The 19,321-nt window shown below is 42.8% G+C and overlaps 1 protein-coding gene across 2 annotated transcripts in view; it reads right to left on the reverse strand.

Moving 5' to 3' along the window:
• Window positions 1–5,735, reverse strand: part of TEF (TEF transcription factor, PAR bZIP family member) — a 51,900-nt gene extending 46,165 nt beyond the window's left edge. For both annotated transcript variants that reach the window (XM_082265902.1, XM_082265903.1), the window contains exon 1: window positions 5,636–5,735. In XM_082265902.1, the coding sequence (XP_082122028.1) occupies window positions 5,636–5,726 (91 nt within the window). In that variant the 5' untranslated portion in view covers window positions 5,727–5,735. The remainder of the gene's footprint in view (window positions 1–5,635) is intronic.
• Between the last annotated feature and the right edge of the window lie 13,586 nt (window positions 5,736–19,321).

Raw genomic sequence — 19,321 nt, forward strand, 5'->3', positions numbered from 1 at the left:
GGGACCCCCCAAAATCTATACCAGACCCTTAGCCGGCAGGTCAGGAAAGGGGGTGACGAGTGAGCGCCCCCTCCTCTTGGACCATACCAGGCCACACGCCCTCAACATGGGGGTGTGTGGGTACTTTGATGGTACCCATATTGATGGGGGCAAGGAGCTATTCCCGACATCCCTGGGCGGTGGTTGTGGGGGTCTGCAGGCATCTGGCTTATTGAATGAGTGAATGAATGAGTATGGGGTACATTGTACCCATTCAACCCCAAAAAAAGGCAGTATAGTGTAAATAAAAACAATAGATGGTTTTGACAAGTCCTTTATTAAAAATCTTCCTCCAGTCTTCTCCCTCCAGTGTTCTTCCTCCTGTCTTCTTCCTCCAGTCTTTTACGTCGCTGCTGTCTTCCTAAAATCTATACCAGACCAAAGGGTCTGGTATGGTCTTGGGAGGGACTCCACGCCTTTTTTTTTTTTTTACATTTTTGGCGTGGGGTTCCCCTACAAGATCCTCAGAGCACAAGTCGCACCACAAGTCGGATCATGATGATCCAACTGAGATGCGACTTCCATTCAAATCAATGGGCTAAAAGTCGGATCAGTTAAGATGGCTCTCATAGGGAACCATTGATTTTGACATGTCATTACGCATTTGGCGTTTGAAATGCTGGTAAACTAGTCTTGAACGCAATTTATCAGTTTTCAAAAAACGTCAGTAATTTCAACTGCCTCTTAACCACTATAAATGTCTGAGTTTACATGTACACATAAGAGAACAAAGGAAAGTTTAGGGGCTGCTGAAAAAAATGCCCAACTGCTCCTAAATGTGAGTTTAGCAGCTGCGGTGTACATGAGGCCTACATCATAATCGTACACAAAGTTAAATAAGTGGCAAGATACTTGGGTTGGTGGTGTGACACTTTGGCATAAATAAACAAAAATTGGTGCAATAGATTGAGCAGTACAGAGGCTTTGCAGTTACATTATTGGTTTGAAACACTAAGGATTCCCTCGGGACCCCAGTTATGCATACACAATTCAATCACCTCTAGACATCTAAACTCCTGGTATGTTTAAGAACTAGAACCTATTGCTTAGTAGAATGTCCCTCTTCATGTTAAATACCAAGGAAAGAGGTGAGATGATTGCCACTGCTGCTGCTGGCCCTGCTAATCTTAGGTAGTCAGAGGGGACAGAGACCAAGGCTGCTCCCCAAGATGGTCCCTTGGAATTGTTTAGAGCTCCCCAAAAGGCTGTCTGGCAGAGTTTGCGGTTCTCATAGACATGAGACCACGACTTGCTCCAGCCAACTGGTATATCAAATCTATGGGGAATTCAGTAATTTAAGAAAACAGATTCAGGCAGATAAGCTATATTAGTGCCCCAAACAGTAAAACTGCATAGCTACTCAGGGAGGCTATACTTACCAATGCATGGTGTGATGATGCTTTCCCATGCAACTCCTGTGATATGACATAACCAAGAACCCATGTGGAAGCATCATTGCGTTGTGCTGTGTGTCAGCAACTTTCCTGCACAGCCTGTTGAGAGGTGGGCTGGATACGCTTGCATTTACTAGGCTTCTGGTAAGTTTATACACCTTGGGGGGGTGATTACCCTTCTCTTCACGTAGTGTGGTGGATGGCATGTGCATGCACTATCCTCTATGGATTGTCATTGAAGGATACCTGGATGAACTTTGATCAGTTATACCTTTGGACTTTTACTTATCCTATAGTGCTTTTTCACTTATTTGGGAACTTTCTGGTACACTGCATTTCTGATTCTCCTTGTTTGGGAATTTGATGTTTTTATACCTTTGATTGTATTCAATGCTAGCCAGCATCACATGCTGTTATTATATGTATTGAGTATCTTTTCACTACCAGTGTGATTAGCCTGTTAGTGTTTAACTATTGTATTGGCGCTGTGGTGGGAGTAATCTTTTGGGTGCGCGTGTTTTGATGAGTCCCTTTGGTTTACACAGCTCTTCCATTCCCTGGATAGATGAGAAGTAAAATTGGGTGAACTGTTCAGCCGTTCGACAAACACCCAAATTTGCACACCGCACAGTGCCTTCCAGGGCCCTGATTGGCTGAAGCAATGCCCCTGACCGCTGGTCAGGTGCAAGGCTTTGCCCAATCATGGCTCAGTGCTCATAGTCCTACCCTACACTATAAAAGGTTAATTTGCACTGGAAACGTTTGCAGTGTGTTGTTAGAGATAGGTAAAGCAGGTCTCAATGATCGCTAGTTAGTGTTATTGTGGCAAGTGTAGAGTGTCAGTGTAGTGTGATTATAGTGTGAGTATAGTGTAGTGTCAGTGTAGTGCGAGTATAGTGTAGTGCAGTGCTTAACAGCATTACATTACAGTTAGTGCTGTATACAGTGCTTTGTACACATTTATTTTTTGGCTGCTGCATCTTTGGGTCCCCCACCCAATCCATACCAGGCACTTTTTGACACTTTTTTCAGTAAATAAGTAGGGGAGGCTGGGATCTGGGGGTCTTCTTGTTAAAGGGGGCTTGCAGATATGGATAAGTACCCCACCTGCAGGCCCCCACAACCTTGGGCAGAGCCCACCTACCCCAAAGCAGCCCCCCTATGTTGGTATGTGGCCTGGTATGGTTCTGGAGGGGTGCACTTGCTCACCCTGGCCTGCCGCCAGGCTGCATGCTCAAATAAGGGTCTGGTATGGATTTTGGGGGGGACCAAAATCCATTTTGGGGATTTTTTTATTGTGGCGTGGGGGCTCCCCTCAAAATCCATACCAGACCTAAGGGTTTGTCTTTTTTTTTTTTGGTATGCCGTTTTTTTTTTTTTTTTTACATTTTTGTATTGCCAGCAATGGTTTGAAACCTTGCAGCCGGTGTAACGTTAAAAAACCCTACCCCCGTCACTTCCTGTGCATGTACGTCATTAAACAGCTGAGCAGCTTCCCACTGGGCATGTTCACAGCTGCGGAGGGCAGGGAATTTTCATGGGGTAGTACTTTTTAATGTTACACGGTGTCATATATCAGCTGTTGCCACGCGTCCCACTGAGCATGGGCAGCCAGTACATGAAATCATCTCCGCTCCAACCCTGAGATCATTTATCAGCAGGTGCGGCGTCCCACATGATCTCGGCTCCGTGATTTATATTTTCATAGACCCGCCGCTTTTACATTTTGGAGCCGAGATCAGGGAAGTCTGACGGGTTGGAGCGGAGATGATTTAATGTTGGAGCGGAGATGATTTAATGTACGCGCGGCAACAACTGATGCGGTGTAACACTACCTTGTGAAAATTCCCTACCCCCCGTAGCTGTGAGCATGCGCAGTGGGAAGCGGCTCAGCTGTTGAATGACATATGTGCACAGGAAGTGACGAGGGTAGGGAATTTTCACAGGTAGGGTTTTTTCACGGAAAACCGGGAAAATCAATTTAAATGCCATATTTTTCTTTCTTTGTATATGTCAGTTTTCTTGCAGCAGTTTCTATACACAGTACAGATGTGCCAATTTACATGCAGACTAAGGGGACCCCCAGGAATTATATTTAAAGGAATTTTTAATTTTTATTGTTTTACTTTAGGCATCATTAAAGTGATTGTAGAGTCTCTCTTTTTTTTTTTTTAAATAACAAACGTAATACTTACCTTTAAGGTACTGTCCCTGATTTGTAACAAAGTCCCTCTGTCCCTCTTTCCTCCTCATTTGACCCTCATTTTGGTCTGATCTATATAGTTTTATATAAAATGCAATTTTTATCTTTCAAGTGTTTCCCAGTGTTAAACCGGTCCTCCAATTTCTAAATTGCTGCAATTGTAAATTTCAAAAGCCAGTATAAAGGAATAGCAGTGGTAAAAAAAAGCCTTTGTCAGTCTAACTAATATTTTTTTTTGTATAATTCTCCTTTAAAGGGGTGTGGCAGGGTGGTTGTCCTATGCCTAGATAATTTTGCTAATAGGTGTCCCTCATTCCCATCTCTAATAATTGGGAAATATGCCCCAGGGCAGTACTTGGGCCCTCTTTGGCACTTTTGATTCTTCAAGTTCGGGTCCCATAGACTTTAATAGGGTTCGCAGTTTGGGTGCGAACTTTTGCAATGTTTGAGAGTTCTGGCCCAAACCAAACCAGGAGGGTGTTTGGCCCAACTCTAATGATAAGCATGCTGGATAAAAATGTAACCTTTTGAAGGTCTTAGATACATCTCTAGTGGTGCTTTGGTACTTGTATTTAAGTAGGAAACCTTATGATGCCCACAACTGAAGGTATAACTAAAATAGTTTTTGCAGCATGGTGCCTAAAGGGAGGGTGCCTCATTAACATATCTTAATCACCAGGGTGCGGTGTGAACAGGTACAAACCTGTGACATTCAAGAGAGAGAGAGACTTTGAATCGCAACTTTGCACAGTTTCTAAAGAACTTTTTGGTGGATGTCAACGCATATTATTGCTCAGGACAATGTATATATTGCTTAATTTGAATCTGAAAATATTCTCAGCCTTCCATTACTTTTTAGGGCTACATAATTTCATCATAGATAAATACCAGTTAATGTAGCTGCAGATTTAATTTTGCTAGAGCAATGCAAGACTGAAAATATAATTTAAAGACGAAGTAAAGCCTTATTTTGTGATAATACCTACAGGTAAGCCTATAATAAAGCTTACCTATAGATACTGTGAATATCTGCTGAACTTGCACAGCTTAGGAGATATTCAGAGTGGATGCAGCTGATGACCTCATTGGTGCATGCACTCTGAAGGTCCAGCTTACCGTGCCGGACCTTCAGAGCCTGTGCCGTAAATGGCGGGAGTGACATCATTGCGGCTCTGGCCACTGACAGTGCCGGAGCCCGCGAACCCAGAAGAAACAGAGGAGAAGAGGTCAGCTGTCTCAGTGGTGTGCTGGTGCCGCTGGAGGGCTTCGTTCTAAGGTATTTCATAATGAGTTAGCATGCAATGCATACCAGCTCATTATGCCTTTGTTTTACAGGTTTTTTTGCCTTTTTTCCCTCGAGGTTTACAACCTCCTTAAACTAAAGGCCTGTACACACGTAGCGATTGTCGGCCGTAAATATTCGGCCACCGTCCGATCGGCCGATTGTCGGCTTGTTAGTGTGATGCTTCCGACAACCGACTCCGACTTTTCGGCCGGACAGAATCTGGCGTGCAGACTTTAAAAATTTTGTTGGCCGTCACCAGAACGGCCGATTGTTCGCCAGTCAGTACAGAATTCGGCCGACAAACAGCAGATTTGCAAGACTGGGCATGCTCAGAAAAGAAAAAACACACGGAAAGTTAACCATCACATGACATCACTTCTGCAGTCGGCTGTTGTTGGCCGACAAAATTCGTGTGCAGTCTTTAGCACTTTTCAGCCGACAGGACAGCACCGGACAAAAGACGGCCGATCGTTCGGCCGACAATAGCTACGTGTGTACGGGGCTTAAGTCACCCTTTTTTTCTATTCTACAGATACAATAATCAGATTGTGAGTTTTGTAATTAAATCATGTTAATCTACGGCAGAATAATTCTCAATATTGTTAGGGTTTAGCAACAGGAATTCACAATAATATTCTCAAATGCAAATGAAAAGTTAGGCTTGCACAAGAAAATCCCACTTTGATAATAAATTTCAATTCATCTGTGTTTTACCTGTGTCCTGCTGGGGCAAAGGATAATCCAGGAGAGATTTCAGCATTTCAGGGATATCCAGAAAGCCTTTGACAGCCTCGGTTTTGGACATTGTTGCTGCTGGAAATGGAGCACAGGCAACAGAGAGAACACACTGTGACTGTGACACTTGTCTGGGATTGCACAAGAAAAGAAGCTAAGGGAGGAGAGAGCTCTGGGCTATTCCACTCAATGACTCTCCAATAGCTGTCAAAGGGAGGGAGCAGTAACATGGAACTTTTCCAAGACCAATGATATGAGAAGTAGATCTGTTACCTAACCAGGAGGAGGAACTGTAGCTGCCAGAAGGGACTGGTTTTGTAAGAGGACTGTACAGATTAAAGTGTGTCAGCTATATTTACTAACTTTAATGCAAGCAAAGCACAGACTTTAAATTAACTTCCATTCCAGCCACTCAAAATAAAAGACACAGATTATTGTGTTCCTATTGAAATAGATGTAAACCCAATCTCTAATATCCTGTATAAGATTTTTAATGGTAAAATTAAAATTTAGGTTAAAAAACAGAAACACACCACTTATCTGTAAAGAAGTATGTCCCATGTTTTGCAGGAGAATGGATCCTGGAGAAATCTTTACTGCAGGGTTGCTTCTCCTTTTCCTGCCTTTTGAACTTCTGGCACAGATTGGTTTAGTGCCGGTTCACATTTGTGCGATCACAGAGATCGCATGTAATTCGGAGCGCACTGCTCCTAAAATTACATGCGATGTCTGTGCGATGCAAATTCAGCCATACAGTTTGTTTGGCTGAATTCGCACCACAATCGCACTAAAACACGCACAGGACCCTTTTTTTGGTCCGCAGCAGAATCGGATCGCATGGTGGCTCACAATAGTGCGATCCGATTCTGTGCGAACCTTCAGATCGCACTGCGATCTGATCTGGGGGTGTCTGATCTGGGGGTGTTTAATTGACACCCCCAGCGTATCGCATATGGCAGTGTGAACTGCCAGGGGTGCGGATGCGATGCGGGAACACGCTGTATATTCTACAAAACAGAACAAGCCCGCTCCTTCCTCTTCCCCCATTGAGAAAAGTTATTTTGCTGATTACACTCCTTGTAACAAAATCTGTAAATGGAAGCTAGTCTGATCAGTCACAGGATTTTTTTCCTTCATTCAAAGTACATGTTACAAGCAGTGTAATCGTTAACCACTTAAGGACCGAGCTATTCTTGACACATTTTGTTCACAAGCTAAAATCAGTATTTTGTGCTAGAAAACTACTTAGACCCCCCAAGCATTATATATATATATTTTTTTTTTTTTGGCAAAGACTCTGGAGAATAAAATGGCAGTCATAGCAATATTTTTTGTCACGCGGTATTTGCGCAGCGGTCTTTCAAACGCCATTTTTTTGGAAAAATGACAAAAAATTACATTTCACTGCATTTAAAAAAAACTAAACAGTAAAGTTAGCCCTTTTTTTTGTATATTGTGAAAGATGATGTCTTTACACCGAGTAAATAGATACCCAACATGTTATGGTTTAAAATTGCGCACACCCGTGGAATGGCGACAAACTACGGTCAATAAAAATCTCAATAGGCATATACCTCACATGTGTGGTTTCAACAGCGATTTCATTTACGGCGCGACTTCCGTACATGTTTTCTTTCGTGCGCGAGCTCACAGCGACAGGGGCGGCTAAAATTTTTTTTTTTTTTTTCCTATTTATTTTATTTTTAAATTTTAGCACAGGTTTTTTAAAAAAAATAAAATTTGAATACTTTTATTGCTGTCACAAGCAATGTAAACATCCCTTGTGACAGCAATAGGCAGTGACAGGTACTCTTTTTGGAGGGATCGGGGTCTAAAAGACCCTAGACCCCTCCACTACACTTCCATGTATTTAAAACGCCAAAAACTGCATTTTTGAATACAGTGGACGCCGCCTCCGGGGTACGTCATCGGAGACCCGATTGAAGCCGCATCCGGCTTTGATCAGGACTCTATCCAGACGGCGGATGCGCTGGCTGGATGCTCGGTTCTCCTGATGGGACGGGAGACGCGGGCAGAGCCACAGGGGGGGGGGGCGTCCCCTTCCGCTCGCTAGGGTAACGATCGGGCGGCTCCTGAGCCACATCGGTCGTTACCACTAGAAAGCCAACCGCCGGTTGTGTCAAAACAGCAAGTGCTCGAAATCTCCAATTATTCCCAGTGTTCAGTGACCATAAATAGTTTTCGGCAGTACAGCAGATTTCTACATTCTCTGACTTCCTGTTTCCTTGCTTTGCCAGTCCTGATACTACATGTCCCATGATCCTTTGAGCCTCTGTAGTTTCAGGGCGGGTATGGGAGTCAATTGTAGCAGCTGTGGGAGTTGATGTGGGCGGGTCTAAGGGTTACTGTGGGCCTTCATGTGGGTGATGATTGGAGGGAGGAATGTAATTGTGTTATCACCGCCCACACTTCATTCCTCTCTGCAGTGAAGATGGAATGAGAAGGAAGTGGAACTTTAGTCAGGAAATAAAGTGATTCTAAAGGCAATTTTGTTATTTTTCATACTTCCCTGCTCTGTGTAATGGTTTGTGATACTTCACTGCTCTGTGTAATGGTTTGTGATACTTCCCTGCTCTGTGTAATGGTGTGTCATACTTCCCTTTGTCATTTAGGCTAGGTTTCCATCTGTGTGTTTCTGAATGCATGGCAACCTGCACAGAAAACGCACGCTTTGATGTGCGTTTCTAAAATGTGTGACAATGCAGGTCGCACTTTCATTACCATTTAGGCTGCATTCTCATCTGCATGTTTCTGAGAGCATGACAACCTGCAAGAAAACACAAGCTTTGCCCTGCGTTTCGAAAACAAAATCATGTTTGCGTTACCATTCCTTTGCATCTTCCTGTTTCCAGACGAACAGCAACCAGAAATATAAAACGTATGCCTTGTGGTGTGTGTTGAAAATGCGCAGCAAAGTTTACAAATGCAACCAGCACAGAAAACACGCACTTTGGGGTTTTAAAAACACATAGCAACGCATGTGTGGCAACCATCACAGAAATGCACACTTTGCTGCGCGGCAACACGCATCACACTTGTGTTACCATTTGTTCACATCTGCATGTTTCTGAATGCATGGCAACTCACAAGAAAATGTGCACTATAATGAGCATATGCGTGACGTGTGGCTCACATGCATTACCGCTTGTTTGCATCTGCGTGTTTCTAAACAAATAACTGGAAATTAAAAAACGCATCCTTTGCCATGCATTTTAAAAAACGGGAAGCAATGCATGTCACGTCAGTGTTACCATTAAGGCTGTGTTCTCTTTTTCACATTTCCAAGCGCACAGCAACCAGCAAAGAAAACAGGTGCTTTGTCATGCGTTTAGAAAACAAACGGCATGTCGTGTTTGCGCTACCATTCATTCACATCTGCGCATTTCCAAATGCCCGGCAATCCACAAGAAAACGCACAGCGCGCTTGCATCACCATTCATTCGCATCTGTACCTTTCTGAATGTACAGCAACCCACAAGAAAATGCACACCATGCCATGCTTTTCAAAAAGACAGCAAAGCGCATTGTGTTTGTGTTACCATTCATTTGCATCTGCGCATTTCAAATGCACAGCAACCCGCAAGAAAATGTATGCTTTTCTGTGCACTTAGCGCACAGCAACACGCAGTGTGCTTGCATTACCATTTGTTCGCATCTGCAAATTTCCAAAATTACATACTTGCGGACCGTTCAGATCCGTCTGTCAGTTTTTCAGGCGGATTTGAACGCATGCCCCATGCATCTCTATGGGGCAGCGGATGTCAGCGGAGACATGTCCGCTGACATCCGATCGGATCCTGTCCGTCAAATCCGGACGAATGGAAACCCTATTTTCCATCCATCTGTATGATCGGATGAGAACGGACAGGCGGTCCATTCTCATTCGATTCCCCCATTAAGAAGAGCGGGGACCTGACAGGTCCATCTCCGCACACAGTGCCGAGACAGAGCTGCCATCCGCCTGCTCAGCGGGGGATTGGCGGATCGATCCCCCGCTGAGGAAAACTGAGTCCGCCAACGTACTCCAAGTGTGAAAGGGGCCTTAAGCTGCATTACCATCTGCCCAAACAAACAATTGGCAACCTGCTCAGAAAACATGTGCTTTGCTGTGTATTTTGAAAACTTGTGGAAACGCATATCGTGCTTGAGTTACCATTCCTTCCAATCTGCGCATTTCCAAGCATGGGGCAATCTGCAAAAAAAAACCTGCATTTTCTGTATGATATTGGCTCTGAAAGTCATGTGACTTTCATGTGGTGCTGTGTGTACCAGAGCTGTCTATTCATCCTTCCCAGCAGCAGCACAACTAGCTTTCAGAACAGGCTGTGTATGAAGGCGTGTACTATGTGATTTTGAATTATGCTTTGATCTGTGAAGTGGGACTTGGGAGGTTTGGACACTTCCTGTAGGTGTGACTGAATGCTAATTAGGATGTATTCCATCCCACCCACCATCAGCACCATCAGAGTTTTGAAGGAGGTTGCATCATTTGCAGAGTATAAAGGCCCGTACACAAGAGTGGAAATTCGGCCGGGAATTTTCGTCCGACGACCGATCTGCCGATTTTCGGCTTGTTAGTATGATGCTTCCGACAACCGACTCCGACTTTTCGGCCGAAAAAATCCTGGTGTGCAGGCTATAAAATTTTTGTCGACCTTCAAAACACGTCCGATTCTTGTCTCAGTACAGATTTTGATGGGGAAAAATCTTATGCGCAAGACTGGGCATGCTCAGAGATGAAAGAACACATACAAAGCAATCCAACACATAACATCACTTCTGAAGTAGAATTCTGTCATGCGGGAAAATGTGTGTGCAGTCTAGAGCACATTCCAACCAACAGACACGACTGGACAAAAGACGGATGATCGGTCGGCGGAAATTCGTTGCGTGTGTACGAGGCTTAAAAGACTACAGAGGGGAGTGTTTTAGGCTAGAGATGCAGCAGGAAGTGACTGTAGAAGGGTCTCAGTCTACATCAGACTTTACAGAGTGTCACATGGTACAAAGCCACAACTAAGCCCAGAATATATAGAGGATCTGCAGACAACAGAGCAACATGGTACAGAGGTATGATCAATGCTGGGAGTGATCATTCCATTCAGTTCTAGTGAAAAGAAAGTTGGAGTTTAGCTTTAACCATTGCAGCACAAGGATTTCAGAGATAAGAAGAGAACAGGCATCCCTGCAGTGAAGATTTATCCAGGATTCATCTGCCTGCACCATATGGGACATATCTCTCCCAATTGTGGTCAAGCCTACACACATTACACAGACATAGTCTCATTATGTCACCATCACATACAGTTGTATTCAAAATTATTCAACCCCCCAATGCTGTAAAGGGTTTTAGGGAATTTAGTGTACATTTATAATTGTATTCAGAATGAAATCCTACAAGGACTTCTTAAAGAACCATATGCAACTAAAATTACATCAATTGGTTTTGTAATACAGTAGTAAATGTTTCTTTTGTGAATTATTCATTGACAATTATTCAACCCCTTAAAGACTACCACTCTGAAGAACAGAGGTTCATTGAAGTGTTTTCAATCAGGTATTGAAAACACCTGTGGATGTCAGGGAGCAGCAATAAAGCCTAATAAGCACCAATTAGGCAGCTTTAAAATGACTGTGATACTCGGCTCCTTCTAGACATTTACTGGTGTGGTTACAAACATGGTGAATTTAAGAAAATGTTCCAGGAAGACAAGAGAAGAGGTGATTACTCTTCACAGGAAGGGCAATGGCTATAAGAAGATTGCAAAGATGTTAAACATACCAAGAGACACCATAGGAAGCATCATTCGCAAATTCAAGGCAAAGGGCACTGTTGGAACGCTACCTGGTCGTGGCAGAAAGAAGATGCTGACTTCGACTGCTGTGCGCTACCTGAAGCGTAGAGTGGAGAAAAGTCCCAGTGTGACTGCTGAGGAACTGAGAAAAGATTTTTCAGATGTGGGTACTGAAGTTTCTGCTCAGACAATACGGCACACACTGCGTAATGAAGGCCTCCATGCCAGAACTCCCAGGCGCACCCCCTTGCTGTCTTCAAAGAATAAGAAGAGTCGACTGCAGTATGCCAGAAGTCATGTGGACAAACCACAGAAGTTTTGGGATAGTGTTCTGTGGACTGATGAAACAAAATTAGAACTGTTTGGGCCCATGGATCAACGCTATGTTTGGAGGAGGCCTATGAAGAAAAGAACACCTTGCCTACTGTGAAGCATGGCGGGGGGTCAATCATGCTTTGGGGCTGTTTTGTTTCTGCAGGTACAGGGAAGCTTCAGCGTGTGCAAGGTACCATGAATTCTCTTCAGTACCAGGAGATATTGGATGACAATGTGATGCAGTTCATCACAAACCTGAGGCTTGGGAGATGTTGGACCTTCCAACAGGACAATGATCCCAAGCATACCTCCAAGTCCACTAGAGCAGTGGTCCTCAACTCCGGTCCTCAGGGCCCACTAACAGGCCAGATTTTAAGTATTACCTTGGGGAGATGCAGACTAGAATACTGCAATCACTGAGCAGCAAATGATATCACCTGGGATGTATTTCAGTTGTCTTGAAAACCTGGCCTGTAATGCCCCATACACACGTGCAGATTATCTGCAGACTTTTGTCTGCAGACTTACCAAAACCATATAATATGAGGTCAAACCTAAACACTTTCAATTTGTATGCAATCCGGCAGGCCCTTGCACTACATAGAAAAGGTAAGTCTGCAGACAAAAGTCTGCAGATAATCTGCACGTGTGTATGGGGCATTAGTGGGCCCTGTAGGCCAGGGTTGAGGACCACTGCACTAGAGCATGGTTGCAGATTAAAGGCTGGAACATTTTGGAGTGGCCATCACAGTCACCAGACTTAAATCCGATTGAGAACCTCTGGTGGGACTTAAAGAAAGCAGTTGCAGTGCACAAGCCTAAGAATGTGAACTGTAGGCTTTTGCCCATGACGAATGGGCGAAGATACCCGTAGATCGCTGCAAGACACTTGTATCAAGCTATGCTTCACGTTTAAAAGCTGTTATAACTGTAAAAGGATGTTGTACTAAGTACTAAGATTAAATGTCACTTGGGGGTTGAATGAAACTGATAATGATGTGAGCACAGAAAAGACATTTGTGGTTATTTCATTATAAATGTTATGTTATATTTGTCTGACCTACACGTGCCTCTTTGATTTAATTGTAAGCAGGATGACTGAATGACCAAAATCAATGTCAAACTGGCCAAAACAATCAATTTCAGTGGGGGTTGAATAATTTTGAATAGAACTGTAGCCATTCCACAGCAATATTTCACAGCTAATGGAGAAAGTATATGCAGGCAGTAAGTGGCTGAAAAGAACTGGGAGAAATTAAAAGAGAAGTAGGGCCAATGGTCATTTGTCCTTACTTCTTCTGTGGGTCACAGGAGTGCACTATCAGCTGACGTTACTCTGTTGGTCCAGGCTCTGGAAAGATCACAACTTTAATGTCGGGATCCACCAAGATGTCTGAACCGGTAGCTAGCTCAGCCTCTCTGAGAGCCTGAGCCAGCCTCCCCAGTCCCCTCCACAGCCCAGCACTTCAGTGAATTCTGAAGGGGCAAAGCAGAGAGCCAATGGCTGACAATGGCTGTCACCGCTCTCAGCTCTTTGAAGACCGGTCTTGGAAGCAGCTGGTAACAGTTACTATAACTAAACTTCAGCTTTAAAATATATATCTGAATTTTTAAATATATGCAGATTTCATTTACATAATATTTAATAATCCTGCCTTGGAGATTTTTTTTTCATGCACTTTCAATTATGGGGGAGGGGGGGGGGCATCTATCTCCCAATTGTGATCAAGCAGTCAAGCCAACACATTTTACACAGCGCTACAGTGCTTGAGAAAAATTTCATACCCTGCCATTTGTATTAGAGCTGTGTAAAATCACAGGCCTGGATTGGCAACAATACAAATCCCATGGCAAGTAAAATAGCTTCCATATACTATTTCCATCTTTTTATTTAGCTTTTTGCCTGGAGTGTAGCCCTGGGCTGCATGCAAATTCCAACAATACATTTTTCTTATTTGCTTACTTTTGGTCTGTTAAATATACCTCTAAGCGCCGGTTCACATTACTGAGACGCTACTTGCAGGGGCGACCTCCGAGATCGCGGTGCGAGCAGCGCGCCGCGACCTCGGAGCAGCCGCCACGGACTTCATAACATTGAAGTCTATGGCGGTCGCCTCCTGGTCGCCCCAAAGAAGCTCCGGACCCTTTTTCTAGGTTGGAGCGACTTGTGTCGCTCCTATTAGAACGGGTCCGCAGCTTCCCTATGGGAGGCAACCTGCGGCGACCTGTGAGGCGACCAGGTCGCCTCACAGGTCGCCCTAGTGTGAACCGGCACTTAAAGTCTTTATTATAAACTCTTGTTTTAATTATATTTGATAAGTGCAAAAAAAGCTGTTCATCCAACAAGAAATCTTGTGAGCAGATAACTTCCTGTGCTTTCTGCTTCTGGACTGTTACCATTTAACATGTGGATGGACTGATGTCTTTTTTCAACCTCACAAACTATATGTAACATTTTTTTTTTCCAGCTACGTGTGTAGGCTACGAAACAACTCCCCTTATTATGAAGAGGAGAGTGAGGTGTTATGTAGTACGATTCTCACCCAAGGACAAGAAGTGGGGTAATAACAAGATTACCAGGTTAAATAAAGAAAAAAGTGTGTGACAAGAAAACAAATGCAGCCACCACATCTAAAGACAGGTGGCATATCTAACAAAACTATCAAGTTTTGATTTTGGGTTAATTACGCTTTGAAAAGGGATTTCATCCTTATCATAAGAATTACAACCAAGGCACCTTTAGAAATGATTAGTAATGGCAATTTACAAATGCCTAGGGTGATCAAAGGCTTTTTACTCTTAGCATACCGTTTTATTTATTTATTTTCCATATTCTTCTCACAGTGGACATTTCACTAAGGCTTTATTCACATTTGTCGTTTTAGGATCTCGGGCAGATTGGCCGCAATTCTGGCTGTGTGTTGAGTTATTTTGAGGGGACAGCAAATTTACACTGTCATACAAGCTGTACACTAACTACTTTTAAATTGTAGCGAAGTGTCATTTCTTCAGTGTTGTGACATGAAAAGATATAATAAAATATTTACAAAAATGTGGGAGGGGGGGGGGGTGTACTCACTTTTGTGAGATGCTGTATATCAAATTAAACCATACTATTGTATATAAAAAAAAAACACCCCATACATTCCTATTTAAGGGTATATACACACCGGTGCTGTGGTTGTCGGGGTCTGCGGGTGAGGGGGCTTATCAGAATCTGGAAGCCTCCTTTAACAAGGGGGCCCCCAAATCCCAGCCCTCCCCATGTGAATGGGTATTCGGTACGTCGTACCCATAGCCATTCACCAAAAAAGTGTAAAAAAGTAAAAACCACAGGAAACTGTTTTTGACAAGTCCTTTATTAAAAAGAAAAAAAAAGATATAGTGTCCCTCGATGTAAATCCATCGTCAATCACAATGTTCGCCGGACCCGAAAAATAGAAAGAAATTTAAAAACGCTTTGCCTCTTAGAAAGGCTACCCGCCGTATGCCCGATCTTCAGTTTTGACAGTTCTTTTATAGGCAAGGGGCGGGGCCACTCTGCTACACCACCTGGTAGCATCACCCCCTTATGACGTCACGTTCGACTTAAACACAGGGCCCATCCCTACAACGTGGGAAAGCTAGGTCAAGTATACAGTTGATTAAACAATGTGGGACAGCTAGGCAAGTATATGTAATTCGACAACGTGGGACAGCGCAGTAAGCATACCATTTAGAAGACACATTTGGAGAATGGTTGGAAATATCATACAAATGGTGTTAGCCAAACTAATGAGTGCAATTGTCACATGATTATCATGCCATTTTCTTTTTCAGATTCCAATGCTGATCCTGGCACATTGATGCTTTTTTTCCAATAGAAGATTTGCAACAAGAATCGCCTGACGATAAAATAGTTTTGTCGTTTCCTCTGACAACACTCATCAAAAATGAGAACGCAATTGGAGATGATGTTTCCATGACACAAAAGATAAATCCAGTGACAGCTCCAACACTAGAAAACAACCAAAAAGAAAACAGACAGAAGAAAGATAAAGAAGCCGGACCATCTGCAAAACTAGGAATTAGGGATGGGCTCTGTGTTCGATGTGAATGAAAGTTCGACTGGAACATCAGCTGTTCAGGTGTTTGCTGAACACACAAAGAAATGGAGTGCTCAGTGGGAAGTTCGCCTACCGATGAGCGCCCCACAATGCACTGCGCTGTTGCAATGCATTGATTGCTGATGATTGGCCAAAGCATGCACCTGACCTGTATGCTTTAGTATATGTGACAATAGAGATTAGGCAGATAGTTAGTGGATAGTGGGTTCAGACAGTTTAGTGCAGTCAATGTGTTGTACAAGCATGTTTAAAATGCACGGATATGTTGTAGTCCTGGGTCCCCTCTCTGTGCTCCAAGTTTGGTGTCCCTGTCACTTATGGTTCAGTAGCAGTGCCATGTCAAGCTGACCAAGACTTCCCATAGACGCTAATATTATGGAGCAGTGCCATGTCAAGCTGTCCAATATTTCCAATAGATGCCTATGGTAAAGACAGGGAGCAGTGCCATGTCAAGCTGACCAATATTTTCCATAGATGCCAATGAGCACTGAAAGCTGAAAATTAGTCTAGGCAGGAAGGGGGTGAAAGTGCCCTGTGTTTAAGTGGCTAAGGGGAACCCTATGACAATTTTTTTTTTAAAAAAGGCTTGGGGGTTCCCCCAAATTCTATACCAGGCCCTTTTGGTCTGGTATAGATTTTAAGGGGAACGCCACACCAAAATTAGAAAAAAAGGCGTGAGGTCCCCCCCAAGATCTAGACCAGGCCCTTTGGGTCTCATACAGATTGTAAGGGGAACTCCATGCCAAAATTAAATGGCGTGAGGTCCCCCCAAACATCTTTACCAGACCCAGGAAAGGGGGGGGGGCGAGCAAGCGAGTGTCCCTCCTCCTGAACCATACCAGTCCACATGCCCTCAACATGGGGGGTGGATGCTTTGGGGCGGGGGGGGGGGGCTCTCCCGGGCAGCATGATTGACGATGGATTTACAGCGAGGGACACTATTTTTTTTCCTTTTTAATAAAGGACTTGTCAACAAACTGTCTTGTGTGCTTATTTTTTTGTACACTTTTTTAGTTAGTGGGTAGGGGTATGATGTACCTGATACCCATAAACATGGGGGGGGGGCCGGGATCTGGGGGCCCCCTTGTTAAAGGGGCTTCCAGCTTCCGATAAGCCCCCCCACCCGCAGACCCCGACAACCCTGGGCTGGGAGCCAGCAATACGTTACATCAGTGAGCAAGTTTAAATGACATTTATGACTTTAGAAATGTCAGTTTTGCTGCAGCAGGCTCCATACATCGTACAGATGTGCCACTTTACGGGCATATTAAGCAGACCCCCCAGGCACGATATTTAAAGCAATTTTTCATTTGTATTATTTCACTTTAGGCATCAATAAAATAACTGCTCCTTTAAAAACGATTGTTTAAAATCACTGCTTCTTTAACCACTTCCATACAGAGCAGTTAGACCCCCTTCCTTCCCAGACCGATTTTCAGCTTTCAGCACTCTCACACTTTGAATGACAATTGATCAGTCATGCTACACTGTAACCAAACAAAATTTTTATCATTTTTTTCACACAAATAGAGCTTTCTTTTGGTGGTATTTGATCACAACTGGGGTTTTTTTTTCGTGATATAAGCAAAAAAAGAGCAAAAATTTTGAAAAAACCCACTTTTTTTTAGTTTCTATTATAAAATTTTGCAAAAAATTAATTTTTCTTCATACATTTGGGCCAAAATTTATACTGCTGCATATCTCTGGTAAAATTAACCCAAATTAGTGTATATTTTTTAGTCTGTGTGAAAGTTATTGAGTCTAGAAGCTATGGTACCAATTGCTGAAAATTGATCACACCAGATGTACTGACGGCCTATCTCCTTTCTTGAGGCCCTGAAATGTCAGGACAGTACAAATACCCCCCAAATTACCCCTTTTTGTAAAGTAGACAGTCCAAGGTATTTAGTAAGAGGCATGGTGAGTTTTTTGAAGTTATAATTTTTTCCCACAATTCTTGGGAAAATTAAGAAAAACATTTTTTTTTCTTTTTTTTCTCACAAAGTTGTCAATTTCTAAGCCATTTCTAACACATAGCATGTACACAGCAAAAATGACACCCCAAAATACATTCTGCTACTCCTTCTGAGTATGGTGATACCACATGTGTGAGACTTTTACACAGCCTGGCCACAAAAAGATACTCCACGTCCAAGTAGCACCTTCAGGCATTCTAGGAGTATAAATAAACATAAAACTTTCTTACTACCTATCACAATTTTAAAGGCCCTAGAGCACCAATACAATGGAAAAGTCCATAAAATGACCCCATTTTGGAAAGCAAACACTCCAACGTATATATTCTATGAGGCATTATGGGTCGTTTGAACATATCATTTTTTTCCACAAGTTTTTGGAAAATGTGGGAAAAAAAGGAAAACTTTTTTTTTTTGTTACACAAAGTTGTCAATTTATAGGATATTCCTAACACATAGCATGTACACAGCAAAAATGACACCCCAAAATACATTCTGCCACTCCTCTTGAGTATGGCAATACCACATGTGTGATACTTTTCACAGCCTAGCCATATAGAGGGGCCTAACATCCAAGGAGCACCATCATGCATCCTAGCTACTTGCCTAGGCCTATTTTTGACATTTGGTGTTTACAAGCTAAAATCAGTTGTTTTGCTAGAAAACTGCTTAGAACCCCCAAACATTACATATTTTTTTTTAGCAGAGACCCTAGAGAATAAAATGGAGATTATTGCAATATTTTTTATGACACCGTATTTGCGCAGCTGTCTTCCAAACGCATTTTTTTTTTAAAAAATTCACTTTTTTTAATTAAAAAATAAGAAACCAGTAAAGTTAGCCAAATTTTTTTCCATAATGTGAAAGATAATGTTACGCCGAGTAAATAGATACCGAACATGTCATGTTTCAAAATTGCGCACGCTCACGGAATGGCGACAAACTTTGGTACTTAAAAATCCCCATAGGCGACATTTTAAAAATGTCTACAGGTTGCCATCTTTGAGTTACAGAGGAGGTCTATGGCTCAAATTATTCCCCTTGCTCTAACGATCGCGGCGATACCTCACATGTGTGGTTTGAACACCGTTTACATATGTGGGCGGGGTTTCTGTATGCGTTCGCTTCTGCGCGCGAGCTCACGGGGACAGGGCGCTTTAATTTTTTTTTTTTTCTATTTATTTTATTTATTATTTTTTATTTTTACACCGTTTAAAAAAAAAAATTGATAATTTTTATTTCTATTACAAGGAATGTAAACATCCCTTGTAATAGAAAAAGGCACGACAGGACCTCTTTTTTGTGAGATCTGGGGTCAAAAAGTCCTCAGATCTCACAATTACACTAAAAGAGAGAAAAAAAAAATAATAATAACAATAATTATATAAAATGAAAAAAAAAAAAGGACCTTTAAACCGGTTGCTAGGCAACAACATTTTCCGTAGCTCCGGT

This window comes from Pelophylax lessonae (assembly GCF_965119305.1).
Source record: "Pelophylax lessonae genome assembly, chromosome: 8".
Lineage (NCBI taxonomy): Eukaryota > Metazoa > Chordata > Amphibia > Anura > Ranidae > Pelophylax > Pelophylax lessonae.